The following is a 21,971-nucleotide window of genomic DNA, read 5'->3' as shown; positions in this document are numbered from 1 at the left end:
GAGAGATGAAGTGGGGAGAAGGGAAGAAGGATAGAGGTGGAGAGCACTGGCTTAGGGACCCTGACTCCCAGGGGTTCACACAAAATATCTTTCTCAGCAAGGAGTCCCAATTTTGAAGCTCCAGGTTGGGTCTAGCATCAGGTCCAAGACTATAGAAGCTATAGCGGCAGTCTCTGAACTCTGCTTTGGAGAAACAGGAGGGAGGCGGGGGATAGGGACAGTACCTCTGGCCATAGTTTTCCCCAGCCCGTATCCCAGTCGCTCCAGAGTATCCTCATCTCCATCCACGCCCCATCCCCCTTCACACCCCATCCCACCTATAACCCCACCCCACTCCACTTCCAACCCTACTCCACCCTCAGCAAGATCTGAACTCTAACACGGAATCCTCCCGCTGGCCCCTCCTTCTTGTACAGCCCTCCGCTCCCTGGGGTCCTTCCAATTCCCGACCCCGTTCTTGTTTGAGCCTTCCCGTCGGCCAGGCAAAAGCCGCAGCCGAGCTCCCACCTTCCTCTTGCCCTGGAGGGCATAATCCTGCTGTGACTCCTGGCTTGTCTCCGCAAGGATCTGCTTCTTCAGACAGGTTTCCCCTATCCCAACAGCTGCAGATTCCTCCTGGCCCCGCCTGCCTCCTCCAAGACTACGTTGGGTGTAGCCGCGGTTTGCGTTGCCGTGCGACAAGAAAGTGGGGAGGGGCCCAAACGCCTGTCGTAACCTCGCGCCCTGGCAACGGATCTAGAAAACATCCACGTCAGCCCGAAGGCCCCGCCCGCGCCGGAAGCCGAAAATCCCGTTAGGCCTGGACTTATTCTCGCGAGGTTTGCCGTCCGCCCGGCCTGCACTGCGGTGTTTCCCGCGCGGGCTATCCTAGTTCCCGGGCGTACGGCGCGGCCTTTCTAACAGCCGCCGGCGCCGCCACGGTCATGGGTTTCCTGAAGCTGATTGAGATCGAGAACTTTAAGTCGTACAAGGGTCGGCAGATTATCGGACCATTTCAGAGGTTCACCGCCATCATTGGACCCAATGGCTCTGGTGAGATAAACCCGGCTGCGGCCCTGCTTAACGTCCCAGCCTGGAGCCCCCTATCCGGCAGCACAGTAGTACAATCCAGCCTGTGCAGCCTGAAATGTCGCAAACCCTAACAGGTTCCTTGCCCTCCTGAGGGGTTCGACCTGGACCCGCTTTTCCCGCTCGGGTGCTCTGACGCGAATCTCTTCCCCAGGTGTCAGTTGCCCGCTCTTTGTGCGACCCCCTTCCCGGCCCGAGTGGTACGGGCCGAAGTGTACGTTACCCCGCCCACTGCCCCCTGCAGCCAAAAGTGGCGCGTCCGGAACCGGCTGCCAGTCGCTGGCCACGCAGTTCCTCCCCGGAGCAGCTGCCTCCGGCCTCCACGCATTGTTTGAACCCCCCGGCAGATGTAGGACCGCTCGTGGCCCTCCCGTAGCCTCCGGACCAAGCGGTATACTTCTGCTGCATCCCAGTGCCCCCTCCCGACTCGCGTTGGTACACTCCAATTCCTTTTTTTTTTTTCTTCCTTTCTTTTAAAAACTCTTCTCTGGAGGCGGCACTTTTGAATTTCGGACTCCGTGCTCGCGTCTCCGGAGTGCTTGGGGTCTCGACTCCCCGGCCTCAACTGAGAGGTCGGGATGCCTCGAATTCGAGGCATGCCTTTCCTACCACTGAAACCATCAAAAGTCAGAACTCATTCGCTCGTCAAATTTATTGAATGCTTACTGCTTTATAAGGAGTTATTCAGTCAAGGTGCTGTGGAAACAGCGGAGAACAGAATAAGCCATGCTTTCGGAGAACTTACATTCCAGAGGGGAAAGACGATAATAAAGGAGGAAATAAGTTATTTTTCGGCTGTGATAAGTGCTGTGCAGGATTGATGTGATACAGTGATGTGATAGAGTGACTTGGATGGCTTTTTAGGAAGAGTGGTCATTAGTTAACCATACTGTATTGTATATTTTGTATGTTTTAAAGTAGATCTTAAAAAAGTCACAAGAAAAAAATTAACTGTGAGGTGATGGATGCTAACTAAACTTATTGTGGCAACCATTTTGCAATATATACAAATACAGAATCATGTTGTACACCTGAAAGTAATACAGTGTTGTATGTCAGTTATATCTTGTTAAAACTGGGAGAAAAACTAAAAAGAAAGAAAAAGGAAGGAAAGGAGGAAAGAAAGGGTAGTCAGATAAGGCCTCCATTTCATATCTAAATTCCCCATCTCTAAATTATACACCATGGAGTCCTCCCATCTACGGACATTAGAGGTCTGTTTGGAATCCTGCTGTGTTCCTTCACCTCAGAGGTGTTCTAGCTAAATCACTTTCTGGCCTGAGGGGCTGCTCTTGCTGAAGTAGCTGTAACTGATGACCTTCCCTGGAGTCTTGCCTAGATATGGCTCTCTTTTAAGCAGGGTTTCTCAACAGCAGCACTATTGACATTTCCAGTGAGATAATGCTTTGCTGTGGGGTCCGTCCTGGTAGGATGTTTAGTGGCATCCTTGGCTTTTACCCACTAGGATGTTTAGTGGCATTGTAAGGTGTAGGATGTTTAGTGGCATCCTTGGCTTTTAGGATTGTAGGATGTTTAGTGGCATCCTTGGCTTTTACCCACTAGGTGACAGTAGCAACCCCCCCCCACCCCCTCCAGGTGTGACAATCAAAAATGTCTACAGGGCTTCCCTGGTGGCGCAGTGGTTGAGAGTCCGCCTGCTGATGCAGGGGACACGGGTTCGTGCCCCGGTCCGGGAAGATCCCACATGCCGCGGAGCGGCTAGGCCCGTGAACCATGGCCGCTGAGCCTGCGCGTCCTTAGCCTGTGCTCCGCAACGGGAGAGGCCACAACAGTGAGAGGCCCGCGTACCGCAAAAAAAAAAAAAAAAAAAGTCTACAGATATTACTAGATGTCCCCAGGGGGGAGGGGCAAAATCACTCCACCCTCCCCCACCTCATTTGAGAACTACTGGCCTAGATGGCTAATGCTTGGGGTTCCACTGCAGTTTCTTAGGATTTTGGTGTGGTGGCCCCTGTGGAAAGAGCTGAGATGCACCTCTTGGCATTCAGTCTCCTCAACATGGGTAAATTTGTATACCCAGGTATTCCGAAAAGGCCCTTGGTCTGTCTGGCCCTCCCGTACCCTGTGTTTTTTTTTTTGACAGGCAAGAAGTAGATTTATAGGATGCTTGTGAGGGATACAAGTGGGAAGGTGAGGGAGCTCTGCTCCAAGGATTAAGCTGAGCTACATTTTTATAATCAAAGGAAAGTGGGGGAGGGGGAAGAGACCGCCTTCTTCCTCATTCTTCGAGTAGATGTCAGGCTTACATCCGACCCCATTCTTCAGTGCCCAGCTCCACAAGGCATTCTTTGATTCCCCTCAGTGAATTTCTCTCTGCCACATAGTAGACACTTGCTACATGTTAACGTTTATTCTGTTTTGTATCTTCATCACTGGTCTACGGAGTGCCCCAAAGAAGACATTCCTTGAAACATTATATCATTGTTCAGGTCATAATGCTTGTTATAAAAATGTTTACAATATTGAATGATTGCGAGTAGGGAGACCTTTGGTTGTGAGATGTTCTTGCCATCCTTAGAGAGCATGAGAGAAGCCCAAAAGTTGGAAATGGGTGCCTAAAAGGCTGACTCCTGGTCAGCATGATGTGCTAGTCCTGCTGTGATGAGGGAGACTAAGCTAAGAGTCCAGACCTGGTTAGGATAGGATTGCCATTTATTGAGCATTCACTGTGTGGCAAGTACTTTATTTATTAGGACACTTTACATTTAAATTCTCACAGTGACCCTAGGAGGGAGATACCATTATCTTTGTTTTATAGATGAGAAGACCCAGGCACAAAGAGTTGTGATCACTTGCACACTTGATTCTCAGAGCCAGGATCAGAACCTGTGCCTGTTATACCTGTGCTCCTGCCACTCCCACAGAGAACTATGTGCCAACCATTGTTTTAGATGCTTTTACCCATGAGTCATGGTTTTTCAGATTTTCCAGGTAAGGGAAAGGAAGGTCAGCTAAGAAGTGGTGAAACTAAGATTAGAACCTGGTCTGTTGGACTAGAACCCAAGCTCTTTTTTTTTTTTTTAAATTTTATTTATTTATTTTTGGCTGTGTTGGGTCTTCGTTTCTGTGCGTGGGCTTTCTCTAGTTGTGGCGAGCAGGGGCCACTCTTCATCACGGTGCGCGGGCCTCTCTTGTTGTGGAGCACAAGCTCCAGACGTACAGGCTCAGTAGTTGTGGCTCACGGGCCTAGTTGCTCCGCGGCATGTGGGATCTTCCCAGACCAGGGCTCGAACCCGTGTCCCCTGCATTGGCAGGCAGATTCTCAACCACTGCGCCACCAGGGAAGCCCCTAGAACCCAAGCTCTTAATCACTGTCTTGTACTGCCTCTGTGGAAGGACCTGGGCTGCCATTTTTATAGCTGGGTAGAAGGGTTTTAGAAATCAGGTCCTCAGTTCAAGGTCAGATAGCATGTTGGGGGGAATCTTGAGATAGAATTTATAGAGATTAAACTATTCCCTACCCCCAACCCCAGTCTAAATTTTTTTTAATATATTTTTTTCTGAGTCTAAAATAGAGAAAGTAAAAACTGTGACTCCACTACTGAAAAGATAATCATGTTTAATGTTAAAAACCTTATTTATTTGAATAGTGAATATATGCACATGGTATAAAGTTCAGAAAATTCCAAAGGATATACAGTAAAAAAGAAGATTCTCTCCCTTCCCTGACTTGTTACCTATTTTCTTTCCCAGAAATGATCACTGTTATACTGTTTATATTTTTATGCCTTTCCCTCTCCCCACGTTTTTTATTTTTATTTTTTGGCTGCATTGGGTCTTAGTTGTGGCATGCAGGATCTTTCGTTGCAGTGTGCAGGCTCTTCGTTGTGGTGTGTGGGCTTCTCTCTAGTTGTGGCACGTGGGCTCATTAGTTGCAGTGCGTGGGCTCTCTAGTTATGGCATGCGGCTTAGTTGCCCGCGGCATGTGGGATCTTAGTTCCCCTACCAGGGATCAAACTGGCATCCCCTGCATTGCAAGACGGATTCTTAACCACTGGACCACCAGGGAAGTCCCCCCAAGTTTTGATTATGAAACTTTTCAAACTTACACCTGTGTTTTACTTAATCATTTGGAAGTAAATTGCAGACATAATGACGTTTCACCCCTAAAGGATTCAGCATTCATCTACTAAGATCACTCTTCTCCTGTTTACCAGTATACCATTATCATACCTGAGAGAATTAATTTCCTCATGTCATCAGTTATCCAGTTTATATTCAAGCTTCCCAAATTGCTCCCCAAAATGTCTTTTTGGGATTTTTTTGGAACCAGAATCCAATCAAAGTTTGTGTGCTGCCTTTGCTTATGTCTCAGTAATCTCTGTATCCTGGAATGGTTCTCCCCAAAAGACATTGACTTTTCAAAAAGACCAGACCAGTTGTCTTGTAGAATATCCCACATTCTGTGTTTGTCTTAAGGTTTCTTCATGGTGTCATTTACTATGTTTCTCTAACTGCTGTATTTCTTATAAACTGGAAGGTAGGTCTAAAGGTTTGTTTAGATTCAGGTCAAATATTTTTGGTAAGATACTTCATAGGTGATGCTATGTGCTTCATGTATCACTGTAGGAATATGCCTTTTTAAAAAAAATTATGTTAAAATACACATAACATAAAATTTACCATTTTAACCATTTTTGAGTGTACAGTTCAGTAGTGTTAAATATATTCACATTTTTGTGCAACCAATCTTCTGAACTTTTTCATCTTGCAAAACTGAGACTATACTCATCAAATAACAGCTCTGCATTTTCCCCCTTCCCTCAGCCCCTGTGTGTTTTTTTTTAAACTTGGTTGAGATCAAACTATGTTGAGTTTTGTATCATGCTTGTTTCTCCTGTTGTGGGTATTTTCCCATGTCATCAAAGGTTGTAGAGGGACTTCCCTGGCTAATACTCCACACTTCCAATGCAGGGGGCGTGGGTTCGATCCCTGGTTGGGGAACTAAGATCCCACAGGCTGCATGGCATGGCCAAAAAAAAAAAAAAAAAAATGTTGTAGAATGATTTATTCTGTGAATATACCATTTCCTTAGATGGGGTTCTAGTTTTTGGCTGCTGTAAGTGGTAACTGCAAAGGAGCTGTTTTTCTAAGCCTTTGATCCAGGGCTTTGGTCAGGCCTAGCCTTTACAGGGGCAAAGCAGTATTTTGTCCTCCTTTTAGTCTGTGCACTGAGTGATTAGGGAACATTTATGTTCTTGGCAATGTCTCCTTTATTCCTTTTCCTCTCCCCTTCTTCCTGACTTCCCCTCCTCTACTTTGTCCTGTCCTCCCTTAGGTAAGTCAAATCTCATGGATGCCATCAGCTTTGTGTTGGGTGAGAAAACCAGCAACCTGCGGGTAAAGACCCTGAGGGACCTGATCCATGGAGCTCCTGTGGGCAAGCCAGCTGCCAACCGGGCCTTTGTCAGCATGGTCTACTCTGAGGAGGGTGCTGAGGACCGCACCTTTGCCCGTGTCATTGTTGGTAGGTGAGGCTGGCCAGAGGTTCTTCTTGGGTCCACGGGCATCGGGGGGTGGCTAGACTAGTTTGTTGGGGTAGGAGGGAGGCCTAACCCTTGGCTGACTCATGCATTGTCTTGTAGGGGGTTCCTCTGAGTACAAGATCAACAACAAAGTGGTCCAGCTACATGAGTACAGTGAGGAATTAGAGAAGTTGGGCATTCTTATCAAAGCTCGTAACTTCCTCGTCTTCCAGGTGGGCATTTTTAACAATTATTGGCTACCTGCTTTTTGTTCTATCCCCACTGGACCTGCTCCATCTCTGGCTTCATCATCTCTCCCCTGAACTAATGTAACAGCTTCCTCACTGTGCTTCCTGACTCCAATCTTGCCCCTTCCTGTTCATCCCCTAGGCCAGGATCATCTTATGGGAGCACAAATATGTTTCTTTCTCTCCTCTCCTTAAAACATTTCAGTGGGGCTTCCCTGGTGGCGCAGTGGTTGAGAGTCCGCCTGCCAGTGCAGGGGACGCGGGTTCGTGACCCGGTCCAGGAGGATCCCACGTGCCGCGGAGCGGCTGGGCCCGTGGGCCATGGCCGCTGAGCCTGCGCGTTCAGGGTCTGTGCTCCGCAGCGGGAGAGGCCGCAACAGTGAGGCCCGCGTACCGCAAAAAAAAAAAAAAAACATTTCAGTGATTTCTCATTGCCTTCTGATGGCAGTTCTCAAATTGTAGTCTCCAGATCGGTATCAACTGGGGACATGTTAGAAATGCACATTCTCAGGCCCTATCCCAGACCTATAGGGGCAGAGACTATGGGGTGGGGCCCAGCAATTTGTGTTTTCCCAGGCTCTCCAGGTTATTATGATGCACACTAAAGTTTGAGAACCATTGCCTTAGCATGAAATCCAACTCCTGTCATTCATGAAACACCACCCTTTGGTTCTTGCTTACCTCACTAGCCTCATATGCCATTACTCTTCCCTTCTAGCCCTACCCTCCAGCCTAATTAAGGCTTTTACAGTTCCCCAAATTCACCTGCTTTCTTTAGCCTGCAGGCCTTTGCAATATTAATTTTCCTCTACGTGAAATAACCTCGTCTCTCTTACTTTCTTTTTTTTAAATAAATTTATTTATTTATTTTTGGCTGTGTTGGATCTTTGTTTCTGTGCGAGGGCTTTCTCTAGTTGCAGCTAGCGGGGGCCGCTCTTCATCGCGGTGCGCGGGCCTCTCACCATTGTGGTCTCTCTTGTTGCGGAGCACAGGCTCCAGACGCGCAGGCTCAGTAGTTGTGGCTCATGGGCCTAGCTGCTCCACGGCATGTGGGATACTCCCAGACCAGTGCCTGAACCCGTGTCCTCTGCAGTGGCAGGCAGACTCTCAACCACTGCGCCACAGGGAAGTCCCCTCTCTTACTTTCTTGGTTAGTTTCTTCCCCATCTTCCAAACTCATCTTAGATGTCACCTTTGGGAAACCTTCCTACATAGGTACCCCTACCAGTCTCCTACACTCAAGCTTCATTTAGTTCTTTTTCTGTGCTACTGCTGTCACTGCACGTAACACACGGTGTTGTCTCTGCTTCTATCTCTTCTGTTCCCCATGTACCTCAGAAGGCAGGGAATATGTCCTCAAAGCTCAATGGTGAAATGTGGCACCCAGTGTGGGGAAGGGATCAGTGAACTTTTTCTGAATGATTGAGTCGGAGTGGGTAGCGGGAACTGGGCTGGCTAGGGTCTAAGTGGGGAGAGTGTTTTGACCTTTACTAGGGCGCTGTGGAATCTATTGCCATGAAGAACCCCAAAGAGAGGACAGCTCTTTTTGAAGAGATCAGTCGCTCTGGGGAGCTGGCCCAGGAATATGACAAGCGAAAAAAGGAAATGGTAAAAGCTGAAGAGGACACGCAGTTTAATTACCATCGCAAAAAAAACATCGCAGCTGAACGCAAGGAGGCCAAACAAGAAAAAGAAGAGGTAGGTGGCCAGGTTGCCTCTGGGCTCTGAGAGGCCAGATTGAAACCAGTGCCTTACTGATGCACCCCTTCCTCCACACCCCTATTTGCACAGGCTGACCGCTACCAGCGCCTGAAGGATGAGGTGGTGCGAGCTCAGGTACAGTTGCAACTTTTCAAACTTTATCATAACGAAGTGGAAATCGAGAAACTCAACAAAGAACTGGCCTCTAAGAACAAGGAGATCGAGAAGGACAAGAAGCGGATGGACAAGGTAGAGGATGAGCTGAAGGAGAAGAAGAAGGAGCTGGGCAAAATGATGCGAGAACAGCAGCAGATTGAGAAGGAGATCAAGTAAGTGGCAGGCCTGGGCATGTGACTTGTGGAAAGCCAAGAGGCTGTGCTGTTTCCTTGGGCTCCTCTGAGCCCAGAGCCCAGTGCCTGTACTAGTTTCTCTATCTTCCCCTTGACTTGCTTTGGCTAGAATCAGACACATTTGTTGACTTGCATTTTAGACAAATAGAGTATTTAAGTACTCAGACTCCGGGTAGATAGGTACTCAGCAGATGAGAACTTGAAAGGGGTGGTGGCTTTGCCAAATGAGAGGAAGTGATGGGAAGCCACTCGTGGCTGGTAGTCTCTTCCTAGAAGAGGAAAACTGGAGCTTGAAGTTTAGAGGACAGAAATTTGAAAAGGTTAAGTCAGATTACGTGAACACAGGTTACTCTTGGGAGTTGTTACTGAGGGGCCTGGCCTGGCTAGGGTTGAGGCAGGGGTGGTAGCTTTACCTTATAGAGTGGCTGGAATGCATTTCTAGGGAATAGCCCCTGTTTTGAGGATCTGTGGGGCATCAGGCCCTTGTTCTTTTAGGCACTTCCCTGAGGCTTGGAGTTTAGGCCCCCTTTGGATTAAAAAGCCTTGGAACCCTCCCTTCTCCCACAGTGCTAACTGGTTTCCCCCTCCCCTCTGGCAAAAGGGAGAAGGACTCAGAGCTGAACCAGAAGAGGCCTCAGTACATCAAAGCCAAGGAGAATACCTCCCACAAAATCAAGAAGCTGGAAGCAGCCAAGAAGTCCCTACAGAATGCTCAGAAGCATTACAAGAAGCGTAAAGGTGACATGGATGAGCTGGAAAAGGAGATGCTGTCAGTGGAGAAAGCTCGGCAGGAGTTTGAGGAACGGATGGAAGAGGAGAGTCAGAGTCAGGGCAGAGATTTGACCCTGGAGGAGAATCAGGTAAGCTCTTGGGTGGGGTTGGGGAGGGGCGGGAGTAGAGAGATCGCTGGGCTGACATGGACTGACTTGGTCATCCCTGTCCTCTTTCCCTGTCCCTGACACAGGTGAAGAAATATCACCGGTTGAAAGAAGAAGCCAGCAAGAGAGCAGCTACCCTGGCGCAGGAGCTTGAGAAGTTCAATCGAGACCAGAAGGCCGACCAGGACCGGCTGGATCTGGAAGAGCGGAAGAAAGTAGAGACAGAGGTGGGCATGCCGTACAAGATTAGGAATGATGGTCCAGAGAAAAGGAAGTAATGATAGTCTTAACAGTAATGACAATAGCTAACATCTAGCAAACACTGTGTGCTAGACACTTTTTTACATGTATGCAGTCATTTAATTCCTCATTTTCCAAATGAGGAAAGTACAGCACAGAGGTGAAGTAATTTGCCTAAGGTTATTAAGTGGCAGAACTGGGACGTAAACCTGGGCAGTCTAGCCCACACTTTTTTGGTTTGAGCCTGTCTTGATTGGTGAGGAAGTTAGCCCAGGCTGGGTAGAACACCTATGAGAGGGTTTCATAGGGCCCAGGGTGACCCCATCAGTTAGCAGAGCCACATTGAACACCATCTGTGTGTCTGCTTTTTTTTTTTTTTAAGATTTAATTTGATTTATTTTTGGCTGCGATGCGTCTTTGTTGCTGCGTGCGGGCTTTCTCATTTTGTGGCGAGTGGGAGCTACTCTTTGTTGCGGTATGCCAGCTTTTCCTTGCGATGGCTTCTCTTGTTGCGGAGCGCGAGCACTAGGGTGCTCGGGCTTCAGTAGTTGTGGCTCATGGGCTTAGTTGCTCTGCGGCATGTGGGATCTTTCTGGACCAGGGATCGAACCCATGTTCCCTGTTTGGCAGACAGATTCCTATCCACTGCACCACCAGGGAAGTCCCTGTGTGTCTGCTTTTTAATGGGCCTCCTGCACTAGTGACCCATTGTCCGTGACTGTTGGGCTCTTGGATGAGCAGGCACATGGGGAGCGGGGTGAGCCAGGGCCCCATGGTCTTGGAGTTAACTTACTCAGCCTATGGTGATGTAGTGTATTTGTCTTTCTCCCAGGCCAAGATCAAGCAAAAGCTGAGGGAGATTGAAGAGAATCAGAAGCGGATTGAGAAACTGGAGGAATACATCACAACTAGCAAGTATGTGGCCTTGTAACCTTCCCTCTTACTTCCAGGCCTATTCTTGTGAACCCTTCCTGTCCTGCCTCTCTCCAGGCAGGACCCACAGAGTCCCTCTCGGCCAGGAATATTTTCTGGCCAGCCAGGGTAACCCTTGTGTTTCCTTACTTTGTAGGCAGTCCCTCGAGGAGCAGAAGAAGCTAGAGGGGGAGCTGACAGAGGAGGTGGAGATGGCCAAGCGGCGAATTGATGAGATCAATAAGGAGCTGAACCAGGTGATGGAGCAGCTGGGGGATGCACGCATTGACCGCCAGGAGAGCAGCCGCCAACAGCGTAAGGCAGAAATTATGGAAAGCATCAAGCGCCTGTACCCTGGCTCTGTGGTAAGAGTGGAGAGGGAACTCATTTCCTGAGCACTTACTTTCACACTCACTGTCAGATAATTTTCACAGCAGCCCTGTGAGGACAGGATTGCTAATCCCATTTTTACAGCTAGGGAAACTGAGGGTCAGAGAGGTTAAATGACTTGCTCAAAACAGCATAGCTTATAAGTATAAGAACTGCAATTCAGGGACTTCCCTGGTGGGGCAGTGGTTAAGAATCCGCCTGCCAGTGCAGGGGACACAGGTTCGATCTCTGGTCCAGGAAGATCCCACATGCCTCAGAGCAACTAAGCCCGTGCGCCACAACTACTGAGCCTGCACTCTAGAGCCCGAGCGCCACAACTCCTGAAGCCCGCGTGCTTTGAGTCCGTGCTCCGCAACAAAAGAAGCCACCGCAGTGAGAAGCCCGTGCGCCGCAACGAAGAGTAGTCCTTGCTCACCACAGCTAGAGAAACCCCGCGTGCAGCAATGAAGACCCAACACAGCCAAAATAAATAAAATTTAAAAAAAGAAAAAAAAACTACAGTTCAGACCCAACTTGTTCTGATTCTTAACCTCGTGTTCTTTGCATCACACCAGTTGTATCTTCCTGAAAGTTTTGTCTTGCTTGTGTCCACTCCTTTGTGGGAGGTGGGGAAACTGGAGAGGGCTTTGGGAAGGGAAGGGGCCACAGGGCAGGAATTAGTTCCCAGGAAGTAGCTCTGTGCAGGCTTCAGTATGAGCTTCTTTGGCATGTAACAACCAGCTCATTCACTAGGCTTTATCAGATCTCTTGGCCTCTTAAACCAAATCCTGAGTCCCCAGATTCCCTGAATATTATTCCTCTATTGCTGTAATTCCATCCCTGGGTTCAACTTAATTGGGTTCCACAACTATTTCTTGATCTTTCCTATAGACACTGCTGGGGAGTTGATAAGGAGGAGTTAGGCTCAGTCACTGCCCTTAAAGATCTTACCCTTTATCTGATAGTTCTTAGGGAACCATGATTGATTTGGGGGACATGGGGGAAGTGAACTGAACAAAGAGATTTACTTTGCTGGGTGTTTGTGAGAATTTGATATAATGCATATAGGGTCTCTGGCATAATGCCTGGGGTGGCAGTGGTCTGTGAAATGGTAAGAGTGAGGTTTAGAAAGATGATTTTTGGATTCAGACGTGACTGCCTGAAATTGGTGTTGCTTTAAAGCCAGAGTAGGTTTTTCTTCCGTAGTGTGGGGGCTGTGTTCCTGATAGAAATTCTGACCTGCTCCCACCCCCTCCCAAGCTGGGAATTGGGGTTCCCAAGCCAGCTCCCAAAAGCCTCATGCTTCACTTTTCTCTTCTGACTTTCCCTAGTACGGCCGCCTCATTGACCTCTGCCAGCCCACACAAAAGAAGTATCAGATTGCAGTAACCAAGGTTTTGGGTAAGAACATGGATGCCATTATCGTGGACTCAGAGAAGACAGGCCGGGACTGTATTCAGTATATCAAGGAGCAGCGTGGGGAGCCTGAGACCTTCTTGCCTCTTGATTACCTGGAGGTGAAGCTGGTGGTCATGGGGTCAGGGTAGTGTGAGAGGGCTGCTCCTCCTAGCCCTCCGTGTTCTGCCACTTAACTGAGCTTCTTCTCACAGGTGAAACCTACAGATGAGAAACTTCGGGAGCTGAAGGGGGCCAAGCTGGTGATTGATGTTATTCGCTATGAGCCACCTCACATCAAAAAGGCCCTGCAGTACGCTTGTGGCAATGCCCTTGTCTGTGACAATGTGGAGGATGCCCGCCGCATTGCCTTTGGAGGCCACCAGCGCCACAAGGTATGGAGTCCTTTGCCCATATTGGAGCTGGACAGGCTTAGTATTGGCAATTCCTCTGTTTAGCTTCTCCCCTCTCCTCTCTTCTCCCTGCTGTATGTAGACAGTGGCACTGGATGGGACCCTGTTCCAGAAGTCAGGGGTGATCTCTGGCGGGGCTAGTGATCTGAAGGCCAAGGCCCGGCGCTGGGATGAGAAAGCAGTAGACAAGTTGAAAGAGAAGAAAGAGCGGTTGACAGAAGAGCTGAAGGTAAGCCATAGGCAGGGCTGTCCCTAGGAATGGGGGTCCGAAGCCCAGGCCAGCCGGCCACCTTCTTACCACCTAGCCCCTCTCTTCCACTTTAGGAGCAGATGAAGGCAAAGCGGAAAGAGGCAGAACTACGTCAGGTGCAGTCTCAGGCCCACGGACTGCAGATGCGGCTCAAGTACTCACAGAGTGACCTAGAACAGACCAAGACACGACATCTGGCCCTGAATCTGCAGGTGGGGCCTGGCCTTCAGCCCTGTTTGCCAAAGGCCATCCTCACATTCCTGGCCTAGGTTTTTCTGGGGGTGGGGAACTTGTCCCACTTCCTTTGGGGAACTGCTTTGGGGAACCAGCCATAGCATAGAGTCAGACAAGCAGGGGTTCAGATCTTGGCTCTGTATGACATTAGGCAAGTTACTAAACCTCTGTGTTGTATCTGTTCAAATCTTTTGCTCATTTTTGTATTGGTTTGTAAGTTTTTTGAAAAATATATTCCAGAAACAATATCTTTGTCAAGCATATGTATTGCAAATACTCAAAAAACAAAACAAAACAGGAAAAAAACAAAATAAACCTCTCAGTGTCAATTTTTTCATCTTAATCTGTAAAGTGGGAGTTAAAATTATAGGGTCCTTACAAAGATTGAATGAGTTAATATATGTGAAGTATTTAGAGTGATTCCTCATAGCCAGTGAATGTTCAGTAAATGTTAGGTGCTATTAACATAACTAATTCATTCAACAAATATTTGAGTTTCTTCTGAAAGTTTTCAAAGTGAGCTACAGATATTTCAGTCCCTGTGAGTGGGGGTACTTTTATAGATATATTAATGTGTTTGATTATGGGTGCTTCCCCAGCTAACCCTGGAGGTGTTATGTAATATGTAGTATATGTATCATTTTTCTAAAATCAAAAAGTCTGAATTCCAAAACATATCTGGCCCCAGGGGTTATTGATGAGGGAGTGTGGGCCTGTAAGTAATGATGTTTACTGTGTGCCCAGCCTTTTGGATTGAAGTTGGCTGACTAGAGACCAGGGAGGAAGCCATGTGATGGTCCAAGTGAGAGATGATGCAGCCTTAACAGCAGTGCTAAGTCAGGTTCTCTCAGCATGTGGCGAGTTAGCCCTTTTTGTCCATGGGGCCAGTATACTCAGGGTGGCTCTTTTTCTCCAAGAATCCTGGTCTCTTTTGTCCTCTCAACCCTGTTTCCTTCAGGAAAAGTCCAAGCTGGAGAGTGAGCTAGCCAACTTTGGGCCTCGAATCAATGATATCAAGAGGATCATCCAGAGTCGAGAGAGGGAAATGAAAGACTTGAAGGAGAAGATGAACCAGGTTGGTAGAGGATGAGCCATGCCAGCATGTGCATCAGGGCAGGACTGAGGCTGGAAGCAGCACTCTGACCCAGAGGGCCTTTTCTCTCCCTTGCTTCTCCCCTCAGGTGGAGGATGAGGTATTTGAAGAGTTTTGTCGGGAGATTGGTGTGCGCAACATCCGGGAGTTTGAGGAAGAGAAGGTGAAGCGGCAGAATGAAATTGCCAAGAAGCGGTAGGTGGAAGTGTGGTTAGAAGGGGAAACTGGGGTGCCCTTGAGCCCCTAGCCTGACATCTGGGAAGTCAAATGCCATCGTAAGGCAGGGAGCAGCTTTTACAGCGATGGGCATTTATGGTAGGTCAGCCTTAACAGGGACATCATGGAAGCATGTGGCACAGTATAGGGATTAAGAGTACCAGCTTTAAACGTGGTTTACCTGGGTTAAAATCCCAGCTCCATGGTTCATTTATCTTGGGCAGTGACTTGACCTCTCTAAGCCCTAGTTTCCTTATGCGTCAAGTGGGATAATTGTGATACCTATCACATAGAATTGTTGGGGTGGATCAGAGGTTGGGCTTAATCCTTATAAAGTATTTAGCATGATACTTTGCACCTACTAAGAGCAATAGGTATTAGCTTTTTTTTTTCTGGTTGTGCCATGTGGCTTGCAGGATCTCAGTTTCCCAACCAGGGATTGAACTTGGGCCATGGCAGTGAAAGCACCGAATCCTAACCACTAGACCACCAGGGAACTCCCAATAGATATTAGCTTTTATTATTGTCATTGTCCTGATGGGTGATGTGGGAGAGGAGGACCAAAGTTCTAGGTTGGAAGAATAGTAAGAACAAAGCAAGTTTCTCCTTTCTTTCCCACTTTAGTTTATTCATTTGTTCAACAAACCTTGTTTGAATACCTACTTGTGCCAAGTTGTCCTGTGCTAGGTATTGGAGAGGGTGGGGAGATGAGGGTAAGATAGATGAACATGACACAGTCTCTCTGAAGGAGGTCACCCCCTGGACCCAGGGCTTCAGTCAGCAGTTCGTCTAGCCCATCACCCATACAGTAACTGTTCATTGCTCTCCTACCCCCAAGTCAGGCTCAAGGGATATAGAATTGAATCAGAGACTGTTCCTGTCCTCAGGGAGTTTTGGAGTAATGAGGGAGACAAACAAGTAGATCAGCAGTTTCAGAATGATGCTGTACTTGAGGTAGATAGAAAATACAGAGGAAAATGTTCAAGGAGCTGCAAATCAACAAAAGGAAAAATAAAAACCTAGAGACCCAGTAGAATAATGGAGAGAGGATGTATTAGCATTTCATGGAAAGAGAAGCTCGAATGGCTAATAACTGAATTGATGTTCCATCTCATTCCTAATTAGAGAAAATGCGAATTAAAACAATCTAGCAGTATTTGGTGAAAATAAGTCTACACGAGCCCAATGACTTAGCAAAGCCACTCCTGAGTCTATATCCCAGAGAGAGTCTTGGCCACAGGGTGACAAAGAGACAGATTCAAAGTTGTTCATCTTGGCATAATTTGTAATAGTGGGACATTGGTGGCAATGTAGACGGCCATCACTGCAGAGAAGTATAAGTTAAATGTGATGACTATACAGACTATGGAATACTGTGTAGCAGTTCAGACAAGAACTAGATTTACAGGCAGTAATAGGATAAATTTATAACACTGTACATTTGTATAAATTTAAAAACAACATTTTACAAGGATATGCATTTTTAAGGTTATATATGTACGTATGTATGTGTGTGTATGTATGTCTGTATGTCACCTTGGTGTACATGCTCACTGTAGGGAAGATAATAGGAGTAGAAATCAGATTGAACCAAAGGAGTAAAGGGAAAGGTCTTGTACAGACAGCGATCGTAAGTGTTTTATGGACTATGGGGTATGATTACACCAAAAAGGGAGGAACCCAACAAATTGTAATAGAAACTAAGAACCTGCTCACAATCGTGAAGAAAGGTTTTATAGACCAAGGAGTGATGAACTGGAGACCTGTAGAGTGAGTAGGATTTAGCCAACCAGGCAGTAGACAGAAGAAAGGAGTTCCAAGCAGTGAGAACAGCATGCGCAGAGGTGTGAGAGAGCATACTGTGTTCTGCAAACTAAGTATTGAATGTCTGGAGCAGAAAAATGGGGTCAGGAGGAAGGCGGAGGTGTTGGAGAGGTCAGCAGGGGCCAGATCACAGAAGGCTTTGTGAGTCACGCTTAGGAGATTGAACTTAAAATTGCATAGCTCAAAATTATAGAGTTAATTACATTCCATTTGGATTATAGTGACTAATAGGTTTAAGCTGCTAGCATGACATCTGGCAGCATCTGTCACACCATATTGGGGGGTGGAGGGACAGTTGGAAGTTAGACCTGTCTGTCCTGCTAGTATCTGCATATGCTGGTTACATACTCTTGAGTTTCTATAGAGATGGGGAGGAGGGAACTAGCAGGAATCTATTTTCTCCATTTTTTTTTTTTTTTTTTTTTTACTACCCAAGCTCTGCCCCTTTAGAGATTCTGGAATGTTGGGGCAGAGGTGTATGCGGGGGTTTGGGGGTAGTTGGAAAGAGTGAAAGCCCATGAACTGAATATAAACTGAATACAGCCAGTATACCTGGAGATGGTGATGATAACTAAAATTTGTTGAGTGCTTACTGTGTACCAGGCATGGTTCTAAGGACTTTATTATACATATTAACTCCCAATAACTCTGAGGTAAGTACTATTATTATTTCCATTTTTCAGGTGAGGAAACAGGCATGGAGAGTATGACTAACTTGTCTGAGATTCATTACTAGTAAATGGCAGAGTTGAGATACCAGTTCCCTTATCCCACCACATTATATTGCAAGGATGCCAGGAGAAGAAACCCAGGTTTTGGTGTTTACACCTGGGATCTAATCTCACTTTGCCAGCTCTGTGGCCTTGGGCAAGGTCTTTTACCTCTTGGCCCAAGTTTCCTCATTTGTAAAATTAGGATAATAATGCCTTCTTGTGGAGCTGTTCATTAGAGGATTAGAGGTAATGTATGTAAATTACATAGACGCTTAATAAATAGGAATTATCATAGCTGGTGGGTTCAGGTGGACCTTTTTGTGCCTCCTTCTAGGAACTCAGAATGGAGGCTCCAGTGTTTAAAGGAGGATTCATGGAGTTTGGCCCAATCTCCTCTGCCTTGTGCCATATCTACAAAGCGAGGCCAAGGAACTTAGTTCTGTAACTTCAGGGGACAGTTTTATGTGGATGAGCTGAGTGGCGACTAAAATTCAGCAGTAACTGTGTCCCTGTGCCCTAGGCCTAGTTCTCCTTTCTCCCCACAGTTTGGAGTTCGAGAATCAGAAGACTCGCTTGGGCATCCAATTGGATTTTGAAAAGAACCAACTGAAGGAGGACCAGGATAAAGTACACATGTGGGAGCAGACAGTGAAAAAAGATGAAAATGAGATAGAAAAGCTCAAAAAGGTAAGGAAGGAGACCATGAAAAACTAAACTAAAAGCTAAGAGGAAAAATTGGAAGAGATAATATCCATACTTTATAAAGCCCTCTTCTAAATAAGAAAAACACCAAGACCTAAATAGGGAGAAAAAATGAGTAAGTGGCACAAACAGTTCAAGAAGAGATTCAAATAACCCATAAACACGTATATATAATTTAGCCTTAGTAGAAATCAAAGAAATGCAAATTAAAACAATTATGTGTAATTTGTTTCCTATCACATCACCCAAGGTTTTTTTTTTTTTAAAAAAGGATACTGGCCATGATGCACAAAACCAGCATTCTTAGGCCATATGGCACCATGCATTGAGAGTCTTCAGAATACATTTCTCCTCAGTAATACATGAGGAAATCCAAAATGCTGGCACACAGGTTGATGTTTTTGTTTTTTGTTTTGTTATTTATTTATTTATTTGGTTGTGCCGGGTCTTAGTTGCAGCAGGCAGGCTCCTTAGTTCTGGCATGCGAACTTAGTTGTGGCATGCGTGTAGGATCTAGTTCCCTGACCAGGGATTGAACCCAGGCCCCCTGCATTGGGAGTGCGGAGTCTTATCCACTGCACCACCAGGGAGGTCCCCCAGGTTTATTTTTTAATTTTTAAAAAATTATTATTTTTTTAATATTTTGGGTGCTTTGGGTCTTCATTGCTGCGCATGGGCTTTCTCTAGTTGTGGCAAGCAGGGGCTGCTCTTCGTTGCGGTGCGTGGGCTTCTCATTGCGGTGGCTTCTCTTGGTGTGGAGCACAGGCTCTAGGCGAGCAGGCTTCAGTAGTTGTGGCACACGGGCTCAGTAGTTGTGGCTCCTGGGCTCTAGAGCGCAGGCTCAATAGTTGTGGCACATGGGCTTAGTTGCTCTGCGGCATGTGGGATCTTCCCGGACCAGGGCTTGAACTCGTGTGCCTCGCGTTGGCAGGCAGACTCTTAACCACTGTGCCACCAGGGAAGCCCTGTATATTATTTCTTATGAGCCATTTGAGAGGAAGTTGCAGATATGTCCCCTTCTGTGACTTTCAGATCAAAATGAAAACATTCTCCTTTAAAAAAAAATCAGAACATAATAGGTAAGATGACAGTCCCCTTTGACTGACCACTCTCAATCCCAGTCCCCTTACTCTTCCTGGGGCTAATCTCATGTAGGGTGTATTCTTCCAGACCTTATAGGCATTTACTTAAATACTTTTTTTTTTTTTTAATTTTTTTTTTTGTGGTATGCGGGCCTCTCACTGTTGTGGCCTCTCCCGTTGTGGAGCACAGGCTCCAGACGTGCAGGCTCAGCGGCCATGGCGCATGGGCCCAGCCGCTCCGCGGCATATGGGATCTTCCCAGACCGGGGCACGAACCCGTGTCACCTGCATTGGCAGGCAGACTCTCAACCACTGCACCACCAGGGAAGCCCTACTTAAATACTTTTGCATTCATATATATGTACTCATGGAAAGTACACAGTATTGTTTTTGTGGGTGTTTTAAAAACATTGATGTTATTGCTCATGACAGTAGTCTTGGTGTGGAAAAGATGCTTAAATAACATTAAGTCAGAATATAGACTTTTAATTACAATCTAGTCTCAACTATGTAGACCTGTCCATAAGTAATGCTGAGGGGAAATAGGCTGAATGTTAATTGGTTCTCTCTGGCTGGTGGGATTACAAGTAATTTCTTATTTTCCTCCTACTTCATACTTTTCCTATACTTCGAACTTTTCTACAGCAGGCAACTTGTATATTGGGGTAAGGGGGAGGTCAACAAAATAATTTGGAAGAAGGTAAAAGAACTCAGAGGGTTCTGTAAAAGCAGAGCTCATTGAAGACAGATTCCAGCAAACTGTCTGGTGGAAAGGGTGGGGACAATGGGAGAAGATCCCAAGGTGAGCTGGGGAAAGCCTTCACTTCTTGTCCTGTTCACCGTGCTGGGACCAGGAGGAACAAAGACACATGAAGATCATAGATGAGACCATGGCCCAGCTACAAGACCTGAAGAATCAGCACCTGGCCAAGAAGTCAGAGGTGAATGACAAGAACCATGAGATGGAGGAGATTCGTAAGAAACTGGGGGGCGCCAACAAGTGAGTGGGTTCAGGCCTGGGCCTGGGGGAAGTACGTAGTACGGGCAGCTTGCTGGATTTGAGTCTCACCTATCTCCTTGGATCTTCTTAGGGAAATGACCCATTTACAGAAGGAGGTGACAGCCATTGAGACCAAGCTTGAACAGAAACGCAGTGACCGCCACAACCTGCTACAGGCCTGCAAGATGCAGGACATAAAGTTGCCACTGTCTAAGGGCACCATGGACGATATTAGTCAGGAAGAGGTGAGTATTAAGGCTGGTGGTGGGTGTGGGCTATGAATAACATAACCAGGAATGGGGGATGAAGGTGGCTAGGGAGGGCAGGTGAGAGAGAGAGAGAAAAGGATGGTGGTTGCAGGTGGTGAGAGACAAAAGGAGGGATGCAGGGGAGATGAGGCAGGGTGAGGCTGTGAAGGCAGGTGAGGTGAAAGGTAATAGCCTTGGTGTGAGAGGGAAATTGTTGGGGGTAGGGCTGCATGTCAGTAGGTGGTGAGGGAGGTAAGCCAGGAGAAGAGGAAGTCATTCATTAACATTAGGGACTTGAGCTAAGATAGTTCCAGCAGGTGATGGATATTGGTAGGAGTGGGAATTGAGGGACATTAGCCAAGAGCAAAGGAAGATGGAATTGAGGGACCTGAGGGATGGTAACTTAGCTGCAGTGAGGGAGGTTGGCCAAGAGAGAGTTGGGTAAGGGACATCAGCAATGCAGAGGTGACGAAGCTTAGTTATGGGAAAGGGAGGGACACCAGCCAATAGAAGAACCAAGGCATTTTATCCACTGGAAGTGAAGCTTGGTAGCAAGGGGGTGGGAATGTTAACTGAGAGGAGGTTTGCAGATATCTTGCCTTTGACCTGAACATGTATTTCAGTCCCACATGTCTTTCTCCCTCCTTTCTTCCCAAATAGCATTTCCATTTAATTCAGCAAAATATTTTGAACACTGGCAGTGTGCCAGGCATCATGGTAGCATGTGATATAATTACTCCTAATCCTAAGCACAGCCCTGCCAGGCAGGCATCGTCCTGTGTTACAGATGAGGGTTTGTGTGTTTAAATGAGGATTCAAGCAACAGCATGCCTTGCCCAGGGTCACACGGTTAGTCAGTGGTAGAGCCCAATTTTGAACTCAGATCTTTCTGCTGTCAGAGCTGCTCTTCCTTTTGCCACAAGTACTTTCTAGCAAGGTGCTTCTCAAAGACATCGAAGGCTGCAAAGGAGCCCCTCAGCCCCCTCTAGAGGTGCAAGTGCTCTTATGGCCATTCGGGTCCATTTGACTCTCCCTCTCGCCATTGCAGGGTAGCTCCCAGGGGGAGGATTCAGTGAGTGGCTCCCAACGAACTTCCAATATCTATGCACGAGAGGCCCTCATCGAGATTGACTACGGAGACCTGTGTGAGGATCTGAAGGTGAGGCTCAGCCCCGGGGAGTGGGTATATCCTCCCAGCTGTCCAGAGAGAGGGTCAGCTCATCTGGGGGCCCTGTGGAGACACACCATGTCTGGAAAGAGGGGCGAGCTGGCAAGGCGGGGCGGGGTGGAGTTGTGATCCATGGCTTCCCCCAATATGCACACACAGACACAGGCACATCTTCCGCCTCCACCCCCCGCTGCCCCCATCCCTGCCTGTTGCCAGTCTTCCCCTTCCACCTGTGTACACATCTCAGCCCAGATACACGGAGAACAGGCTCCTGTACAGTGAACAGATAGACCTCGGGGGTTCCTCAGGGCTCTGTCCCAGGCATCCTTTCCTTCTCATTTGGCGTGCTCTCATCCTGGGTATCTCCTCTACTCCCCTGGC

General features: G+C 47.3%; 1 protein-coding gene across 2 annotated transcripts in view; it reads left to right on the top strand.

The window, feature by feature from the left end:
* Nucleotides 1-875: 875 nt before the first annotated feature.
* Nucleotides 876-21,971, top strand: part of SMC1A (structural maintenance of chromosomes 1A) — a 32,044-nt gene continuing 10,948 nt past the window's right edge. For both annotated transcript variants that reach the window (XM_065901392.1, XM_065901393.1), the window contains exons 1-19: nt 876-1,032; nt 6,368-6,556; nt 6,675-6,787; nt 8,297-8,500; nt 8,594-8,832; nt 9,455-9,713; nt 9,818-9,958; nt 10,804-10,886; nt 11,041-11,248; nt 12,584-12,769; nt 12,863-13,042; nt 13,143-13,289; nt 13,385-13,522; nt 14,503-14,619; nt 14,726-14,832; nt 17,936-18,077; nt 20,029-20,174; nt 20,266-20,419; nt 21,471-21,581. In XM_065901392.1, coding sequence (XP_065757464.1) covers nt 924-1,032; nt 6,368-6,556; nt 6,675-6,787; nt 8,297-8,500; nt 8,594-8,832; nt 9,455-9,713; nt 9,818-9,958; nt 10,804-10,886; nt 11,041-11,248; nt 12,584-12,769; nt 12,863-13,042; nt 13,143-13,289; nt 13,385-13,522; nt 14,503-14,619; nt 14,726-14,832; nt 17,936-18,077; nt 20,029-20,174; nt 20,266-20,419; nt 21,471-21,581 — 2,973 coding nt within the window. In that variant the 5' untranslated portion in view covers nt 876-923. The remainder of the gene's footprint in view (nt 1,033-6,367; nt 6,557-6,674; nt 6,788-8,296; nt 8,501-8,593; nt 8,833-9,454; nt 9,714-9,817; nt 9,959-10,803; nt 10,887-11,040; nt 11,249-12,583; nt 12,770-12,862; nt 13,043-13,142; nt 13,290-13,384; nt 13,523-14,502; nt 14,620-14,725; nt 14,833-17,935; nt 18,078-20,028; nt 20,175-20,265; nt 20,420-21,470; nt 21,582-21,971) is intronic.

The sequence above is a fragment of the Phocoena phocoena genome, chromosome X (genome assembly GCF_963924675.1).
Source record: "Phocoena phocoena chromosome X, mPhoPho1.1, whole genome shotgun sequence".
Classification (NCBI taxonomy): domain Eukaryota; kingdom Metazoa; phylum Chordata; class Mammalia; order Artiodactyla; family Phocoenidae; genus Phocoena; species Phocoena phocoena.
Note: the sequence above shows the minus strand (reverse complement) of the source record. Positions and strands in the feature narration are given on the sequence as shown.